The 9,639-nt window shown below is 39.7% G+C and overlaps 1 protein-coding gene across 1 annotated transcript; it reads left to right on the top strand.

Annotated features, from left to right (window-relative positions):
• Positions 1 to 513: 513 nt before the first annotated feature.
• Positions 514 to 2,018, top strand: LOC126374414 (forkhead box protein D5-B-like). The gene has a single exon (XM_050021058.1). It carries the CDS (start codon positions 539 to 541, stop codon positions 1,436 to 1,438), a length of 900 nt encoding a protein of 299 aa, XP_049877015.1. The 5' UTR covers positions 514 to 538; the 3' UTR covers positions 1,439 to 2,018.
• Positions 2,019 to 9,639: the final 7,621 nt, after the last annotated feature.

Below are 9,639 nucleotides of genomic sequence, written 5' to 3'. Positions count from 1 at the left end.
TAATGATATCATGTTCATATCTTTTTTATTTCAGGCCATGATACTAAGAAAGAATTATCTTTTATTTTAATAAAATATAAATATTTTATCCTAGAACAAACTACCACAAACAATGAATAATAGGTAGTACTATAAACATGGCGTTATTTCGTCAAAGACATAGTCGCTCACAAATAAAACACGAAAACAACGAGAAAATACCCCAACAAATCCTTTTATTTATTTATTTATTTATTTATTTATTTGTACACAATAGAACCTTTTAATCTGACTACAAAATAAATACCGCAAAAAGTTGAATCGATGAGCACGACCGGTCTAATAATTATTAGTCGACGGCCTGAAATTCATGCACAAAGCTCCGACCCGCAGTAATAATAACGACAATTGTTGTGTTTACTGGAACGTAAACGCGGGGCGGGGGCGCGGGGCGCGGGGCCGCAGGGCGGAGTCCGGGGCCGAGCCCCCAGCCCGCGCCGGCCGCCGCTGCAGTCTGCGCCGCGGCACGCGCCAGCTCACACCGGGATATGTGACCAGCATGGAAGATTGTGAACTCGCCCAATACCGCGACATGATCATTGAAGGCGATCTTCCCCTCGACCTGAGACCGCCGCCGCGCCTCTACCTGCCGCACTACCTCCGCGACGACCGCGAAGACGACTCCTCGTACCCCCAAGACGATACCTACGTGTCCGTAGATGAGGATACGCCAGAAGTGCCCCCGCCGAGTGATTCTGACCGCTACGACGCCTCTAGTCCCAGCGAGAGCAAACCGTCTTCACCTAAGAAACCGAAGCAGAAGTCCTCCTCACAGCTCATCAAGCCGCCTTACTCTTACATCGCGTTAATCACCATGGCAATACTACAATCGCCACACAAGAAACTGACCCTCAGCGGCATCTGTGAGTTTATCATGACCAGGTTCCCTTACTACCGCGAGAAGTTTCCCGCTTGGCAGAATTCTATCAGGCATAATCTGAGCCTGAATGATTGTTTCATAAAGATACCTAGAGAACCAGGGAATCCGGGGAAAGGGAATTATTGGACGTTGGATCCTTTGGCTGAGGATATGTTCGACAATGGAAGTTTTCTGCGCCGTCGGAAAAGGTACAAGCGGCCGGCGCCTTCTTTGCAACACGCTCATGCGGTGGTGGCTATGTTGGCGCGGGAAGCTTACGCTCCACTTCTGCCTTTACCGTGCTACTTGCCTCCCACTCCTTTATTGTCTCTTCCAAGGCCACCTCCGGCTGCACTAAGGCCTGTTCCTTTGCCCCCGAGAGTGGCAGAAACGACAGAACCAAGAAGTAAAAGATCACGGAACGGGTTCTCAATTGAGTCGATTATTGGGAACCAGGACCAAGTGCCGTCGGAGCCGAGGAAAAGTGCGTTTTCCCCCCTTCATCAGGCAAATGGACCCCCAGACGACTGGGCCAGATGAATGTATCTTAACGGGTGTATTCCTAATCCTAACTCGTTTTAAAAATATTAGGACAAACATGGGAAAAGACTTTCCGACGGAATTTGACAGTGGAAGAGAAAGTGTAAAGACTACTTTTTATTGTAAAGTTTGCAAATTGTACATAATCGACGGGTTTGCTCTACCAAAAATGAAATATGTACCAATATATTATTTTTTAAGTGAAATAAAATAAAATTTAGAAAAGCCAAGAGGGAATTAGTGTTCAGTGATACTTTTGTTTGTAAATATTTAGCAAGAGTGTTTGAATTTCGTCCGAAAATTAAATGTAAGATAAATAATATCAATGTGCCAAAAATTAATGTAAATATAATAATATTTCTCTTTTAATTTAAATTCGATATGCTGCTGTTTTGTTCCAATACACAATAATGATATTATTTTTTTGTTCCACTCTTTTTATAATAAGCATGTTGCCATTAAATGCAGTACCTAATACACAAGTAAATCTAGTCATCCTTTGTACAAAATAGTAAAAAAATAAGTAAAAATTAAGTTGTAAATATAACTTAGTATAAAATAAGCAATACACAAAAGTAAGTTGCCATGTACCTACTTTTAAAATACTTGTAGTATATTTTTGTGTAATAATGTCTTGTTTTAAGGTAAATATAAAATAATATACAAAATATTACAAACTTAAGATGTAATTTTATTTATAATTATTATACGTATCATGAACATTACTAGAGCCACGCTCTTGTCGGTGTAGCATTCTCCATTCTTGTATATCGAAAGCCAATTCTTTGACTTCCATTTAAGACACGACGATCCCACCTTTGCACCCAATTCAGATAATTATTTTATTACTTAGATATCGAAACGATAATAATAATAGAGAAGAAGAAGAATATCGTATAATTAGGTTAAAATATAATATTATTACATTATATTGTATGGGCCATGTTGTCTGATTTAAATGGTGTACCTTATAAATAAATAAGTAGTGTTTGGTAGAAAAGAATCGATCAGCATATTCTCGACTGATACATCACTGCGCTAATGTACGGTCACGAGCACTTTGGTACCATGTCACATTAACTTTTTTGACAAATTGAACTGTAAGTCTCACTAAATGTCAAATATGTTAGTGCGACAGAGTCCTAAAGTAGGTACATTATATTGCTCATGACTGTACGTCACACGCAACACTGGCTGCCGTTATTGGAATTACTTTAAATGTTATCTTTATTGAATGACGGACTTTCCAGGGTAAGTTCCTCAAAATCAATATAGATGGCGCTGTACAGTTTTTCTTCGTTTAAGCTTCCAATTTCATGGATAACAAACATTATGCATCTTTCATATTTGTTTTCGGGTATAAATGATGACCCTTTTTATTACACCCAGGTACAGTTATCTTCCACCCATTATTATTCTGATCAAAATAAAGAGAAGCAATATAGGTAGGAACATAATTCTATACCTACATCATCATCTGCCGAAGGTTGTCTGGAAGAGATCGCTCTTAGCGATAAGGCCGCCTTTGCCCACCTTAGAATAAGTTTACCCTGTAAATGTTTTGTGAATTTGTGTGCAATAAAGTCTTTCATTATTATTATTATCATCATCATCAGCCCATTAACGTCCCCACTGCTGGGGCACGGGCCTTCCCTATGGATGGATAGGGAGATCGGGCCTTAAACCACCACGCGGGCCCAGTGCGGATTGGTGGTTATTAACGACCGCCAATGCAGCCGGGACCAACGGCTTAACGTGCCTTCCGAAGCAAGGAGGAGCTCGAGATGAAAACTTTTTTTTTGTGGTCACCCATCCTATGACCGGCCTTTGCGAAAGTTGCTTAACTTCATCAATCGCGGACCGAGCGCGTTTACCGCTGCGCCACCGAGCTCCAGCCTACATAATGTGATCCAAATATCAAGCAACAATTATTATTATGTAATTATGCTTCTGCTATATACTCGAGTAATGAGAACATAGGTATTTATATTCATTTATTGCATATCACATTCATAAATTAAGGTGGAACATAGTAAAAAGGTACATGTGACGCCCTGCAAGGGCACGGCAATATAAAAGAGGCGACACTAGGTAATTATAACGCTTAAACTGAACAAAGCCATCTATATTGTTTTTAGTAAACGTAGCCTGGAAAGTAACAGTGTTACTACAAAACAAAGACTAAAAGATAAACTATGTTTAAAATATAATCCGTATACGAAAGAAGTCCCGAAGGCCGCGGAGCTACTGTCGCTGATTCTGCATAGAATTATTATGACTTGTCAAGTTAGTTTCATTAAAATCCGCCGACTTCTTTCGTGGCGCGAAATACTATTTCAAACCTAGTTTATTTTTAGTTTGTGTTTTGTAGTAACACCGTCATTGTCTAAATTATATACATACATACATACATAAACTCACGCCTATTTCCCACCGGGGTAAGCAGAGACTATAGAATTCCATTTGCTTCGATCCTGACACACTTCTCTTGCTTCCTCCACATTCATCAATCGCTTCATACACGCACGCCGGTTCAGAGTAGATCGTATTGAACCTTTTTTAAGGAAAATTAAATTATATCGTCTAAATTATATCGTTTTGTTTAAACAATTCAGTTTGGTAGCAGTTTGTCAGTACTTACTTAAGTAATTATTTTACTTCTAAAGTAAACTAAGAAAGTAGGTACCTAAGTGATTTTTATTAATAAACTATAACATAATCCTTCAACGTGTGAGGTTTCAGTAAGCGTTATAAGTAGAGGACAAATGGACAAAGCTCAGGATTACACTATCAACCGCATCAGAGTGACATGGTGATAACGCGCCGCGAATAACGTCATTCGAGCTCTTGAGAAATTTGGGTGGTCTGCTTGGCCTAGTGAGGTTGAGGTATGGGATAGATTGAAATTCAAATGTTTATTTAAAGGTTATTATTATACATAACATAAATAGTCTATATACGTCCCACTGCTGGGCACAGGCCTCCCCTCAATCAACCGGAGGGGGTATGGAGCATACTCCACCACGCTGCTCCACTGCGGGTTGATGGAGGTATTTTTACGACTAATAGCCGGGACCAACGGCTTAACGTGCCCTCCGAAGCACGGAACCTATTTTTTCAGTCAATCAGGTGGTTCAAGCCTGTAAAGTCCTCCTTACCAAACAAAGGACAGTATCACAAAGTGATTTCGACAATGTCCCCATCGGGAATCGAACCCGGACCTTCAGATCGTGAGCCTAACGCTCTAATCACTAGACCACAGAGGCTGTTCATATTATTATAAGGTTTGTGAATATTTAGAAGATAATGCACGGGATTAACTGTCAGGGATCATTACGCAGCCAAATTACTGAATTGTATAACAATTTTTATGTTTTTTTTTAAGAACGTCTAGGGCCCTGTGTCGAGGTTTTTCTTATAGATACTTTACCTCGGCTATACAGGTTGTGAGAAGCTGCAGTAGTTTTAGGCTTATGAGACGTTTGTTATGTAAAAATGACGTTTCAAAGTGTAGGTAACCAAGCTACCTACCTACTGAATGAAGATAGTTTTGAATTTAAATTTATTTATTTATTTAGATAGGTATACCAACAGTACACGTATTGTAAAGTTATCAATTCAATATTTTTTTTTTAATTGTTGAATGTAGAGGATTTCCATAGTCTCTGCTTACTCCGGTGGGAATTTGGCGACAGTTTATGTATGTATGTACATAAGTATATACGTACTATTCAAAAAAGGAAAGATTATTTTTCATTACTTTTACTTTCAGTTTCTAAATTGTATAATGCGTGTGTTAAACTATAAAATATTAGACAAATTAAAAATGAACCAATAAACGATACGAATGCTATCTACGTAGATGGACGTCAAACGGCTATTGGTCGAAGCGCTCAATATGATTCGCGCCGCGCGCGGCACAGTTGTTATGCAGCCCCGGCTGGTGCGACACCACAGCTTTCGCAATAAAACAGCGACACAATTCATCTTAATTCTAAACACCAAGAAAGACAAATTAAAGTAAACAGTGTTGAAATCGTGGTACTCCCGAAACAGGGCAAATAGTAATACAAAAGAACTTGTAATGTGTACAAATGTACACTTTACTTCACTCAAACTTTTTATGAGACTGTTGTAGAGAGAAATGTTTATTTGTAAAACGATTTCTTCTATTTTCTAACGTAGGTAAGTATCTATATTAGCGTTAGCGTATATTCGTCGTAGGGCAACCCCCGTCCCCCTCGATTTTTTAACCGGAGGGGGTATGGAGCATATTCCAACATACTGCTCCAGTGCGGATTGAGAAACGGGTTTGGGCTAGTAACCTAGGATCAACGACTTAACATGCCTTCCGAAGCACGGAATCGAAATTTTCGGACAGTCACAGATGACAAAAATCTTAAAATATTTCATGTTGCTTATAGTTAGATACAGTCCTAGGTCTGACAAACATAGTCGACCAAGGTACTCTGGTGTTCTGCCTACCCTAATAGAGATTACGAGTATCTAAGGCTGGTATTAATAAACTAATCTCAGCTTCGAGACTGCCCTCAAGATCATGTTAATGCGACAGTTCTTATATAAAAACAAGGACTTGAGAGTGATCTTGAGGGCAGTCTCAGCTGAGACTAGTTTATTAATACCACCTTAAGTACTCGTAACACCAAGTGTGGGCGCAGGTTGTTCACTGACGACTCTTTTCAGACAAGAATCTAGTTCTCGTCAAAAAATCATTTCCGAATTTTTGTTCAACTAAGTATGTAGGTAAGTACCTAACGATATTTCTAGAATATTTACTTTCTATAATAGAGGTTATTCGAATTAAGCACATTGATATTAGGAAGTAAAATTAAGAAGTGCACGTTTTAATACCGGTTTTAAGGTTACTTTTTCGTCGCCGCCAGTCCATTCATAACGAGAGTAATTTATGTTAGCCAAACACAACCGTACTCGTTTCTAAAAAAAAGAAAACATTGTGTCATAACACAAGCGTTTTGATAAAGATGTGTCGATGGCAAACAGACGCGCAAGATTTCAGAGATCCAACTTCAAACAAACTGCAATAATACACTTGCGTAAGTATATTTTTATTTCACTATTTTATCTCTGGGAAATAAAGTTTAGTTTGCTTTGAAATTACACTACATAAACTGCCTATATACGTCCCACTGCTGGGCACAGGCCTCCCCTCAATCAACCGGAGGGGGTATGGAGCATACTCCACCACGTTGCTCCACTGCAGTTTGGTGGAGGTGTTTTTACGGCTAATAGCCGGGACCAACGGCTTAACGTGCCCTCCGAAGCACGGAATCATCTTACTTTTTCGGACAATCAGGTGATTCAAGCCTGAAAAGTCCTTATCAAACAAAGGACAGTCTCACAAAGTGATTTCGACAATGTCCCCATCGGGAATCGAACCCGGACCTCCAGATCGTGAGCCTAACGCTCTAACCACTAGACCACGGAGGCTGTCATTACACTAAAACTTACCTATTTATAAACGCGAAAGTATGTTTTTTTTCCACTTTATGGATAGACCTCATCTCCTTATTCATTATCGTCTTTACGGGATGTATCTTAGAAATCTACTTTGAACCAGCATGCGTGTATGTAACGATTGATGGAGGAAGCAAGAGAGGCATCTCTGCTTACCCCGTGGGTGTACAAAAAAGGTCTACTTATATAGACCTTTTCCGAAGCATCTAAAACACACGAAGACTAAAGATAATACCAGGTTTAGCCCGCACGCCACTATTCCCCGGACACTTTTTTTACCTTTGATGAATTTGCTCTTGGCCTTGCCCGAAGGCATTGACGAGGCCTAAGATGGAGCGAGCTCGCCCAGAATGTGCCTGTAGACTTCATACAAAAAACCTATACACAGACACTACACATTGAAGTTATGGTACATATGCATCTGTGTGTGTGACGTCTGACGCCTATACGATGGAAGACTAAAGTAAAACCGAGGGGGGGGGGGGGGGGGGGTAAACCCAGCTCAGCCACCGGTGGGGAGCAGAGAGTTACCGTTCTATACGCAGTAATTACCTATCCATTATTCTATGACGCCCCGAAAGAAGTCCCGGATCTGTGGGGCTAATGTTATAGATTCTGCATAGAAGAATGACTTATGACTTGTCATAACATAAACATAAACTGCCTATATACGTCCCACTGCTGGGCACCGGCCCCCCCTCAATCAACCGGAGGGGGTACGGAGCATACTCCACCACGCTGCTCCAATGCGGGTTGGTGGAGGTGTTTTTACGGCTAATAGCCGGGGCCAACGGCTTAACGTGCCCTCCGAAGCACGGAAAAGTAAGATGACTTGTCAATTAGTTCATATTTATTTCGTGGCGCGGAGTATATTTCAAAAATGGAATTATATTTAAGTAGTGTTCGTGTTGTAATCTCCCTATCCATCTATAGGGAAGGCCCGTGCCCCAGCAGTGGGGACGTTAATGGGCTGATGATGATGATGATGTGTTGTAATAAGGCGGGTACCATCATAATATATTATTTCCGCGTCACGGCGTCGTAACGTGGAAATTCACGGCGCCATCACGTAGAGATGGACAGGCGCTTATTTCTGTTTCGGAACGTGTCTCTACCGAGCTATATATAATTCGCTCTATATGTTATAACATTATCTCATAAATCATTGTTGCAATCACATAATAATTGTGCACATTATAAAACTAATAATGTCATAATAAAAACAAATATTTGACTTGACAATTTGCTTAGTTTATCATTGTTTGAATTTTGCTAATTTTGTTATTGTTCTTCACAATGTTGCTACAAAGGGGTTTGTTTTATATTATGTTAGTATAGGATTCAGGTGATAGTAAGTTGGTATTTAGATACTTAAATGTTTGTATAGTAAATACGTGAGAGAAATGGTACTTAGGCATTGTTTTCTGTGACTTTGAGGCAGTGGTGTCGAGACTGCGGCCCTTAGGTACCTGCAATAAAAGATAGATCAATTTTATACATACATAAACTCACGCTTATTTCTCGCCGAGGTAAGCAGAGACAATGGAATTCCATTTGTAGGTATATTTGTTCATGAAATTTGTACTTGTATGCAAAAGGGCTTGGCTGACTTGGCGACGGCAGAGGGCAAATAGTTATCGTCGGCCAGACACATCATCTGACCTCTCCTTCAGTCGTATCGGTTTTCCGTTCCAGTGAAGCAAGGAGGGGTAAGACGAGTGTGTGCGCCTGCGTTTTGCGCGAACGTCTGCGCATCTTAATATATCCTGCGTACCTGACCGCTTCCCACTTGTATGTAAGTAGGTATGTCTATCTATACTATTATACACCGTATGCCTCCTTGTCACGTAGCTCCGTTGGAAGAAATCTCTTTCTCAGAGATAAGCTTACCTGTACTGTCTGTTTTCTTTGTATGTTTCTTTTGTCTATTTATTTATTTGTATCTATTGTGTATAAATAAATAAATATGATTATCAAATGAGATATGCAAGCTAACGCACTGTACAGAAACCTGATGTCTAGTCGTAGCTGGAATGAGTAACTTTCCAGGCTATGTTCCCCAAAAAAATATAGATCGCGCTATACAGAGTTGCCTTCGTATAACCTCCTAATTTCATGTATAACAGACATATGCATCTTTTGTTTTTGTTTATGGGTATAAATGATGACCCTTGTTATGACACCCAGGCAAAATACATCTTCCATCCATTATTATCCTGATTAAAATAAAAAGAAGCAATATAGGCAGCAAAATAATTTTATACCATATCTGATTCAAATATCTAGCAACAATTATTTATTTTTATATACGCCTATTAATTTGTCTTCTGAAGTCCGTCAGACCCTCAGAAGTTTGTTCCCTTATACTTAAGTCTTTACTCTTTCCATTAAAAAGTAATCGCAACGTAACACGTAGGTACAGTCACGAGTAATATTATGTACCCACTTTAGAACCCTGTCGCACTATCATATTTGACATTTAATGAGACTTACAATTGAATTTGTCAAAAAAGTTAATGTGACCTGGTATCGAAGTGTATTCGTACTCGTGACCGTACCAGTTATTTTATCTGAGGATGTCCTAACTATAGTAAATTCTTAGGTACGCATATTAAATCCCCACACAAAATACTACAACCATCACAGAAGTTTGGAGCCCCTAGAATAACGAAATTTTGCACACCTGCACTTATCTATCTAAGAAA

This window comes from Pectinophora gossypiella, chromosome 17 (genome assembly GCF_024362695.1).
Source record: "Pectinophora gossypiella chromosome 17, ilPecGoss1.1, whole genome shotgun sequence".
NCBI lineage: Eukaryota > Metazoa > Arthropoda > Insecta > Lepidoptera > Gelechiidae > Pectinophora > Pectinophora gossypiella.
Note: the sequence above shows the minus strand (reverse complement) of the source record. Positions and strands in the feature narration are given on the sequence as shown.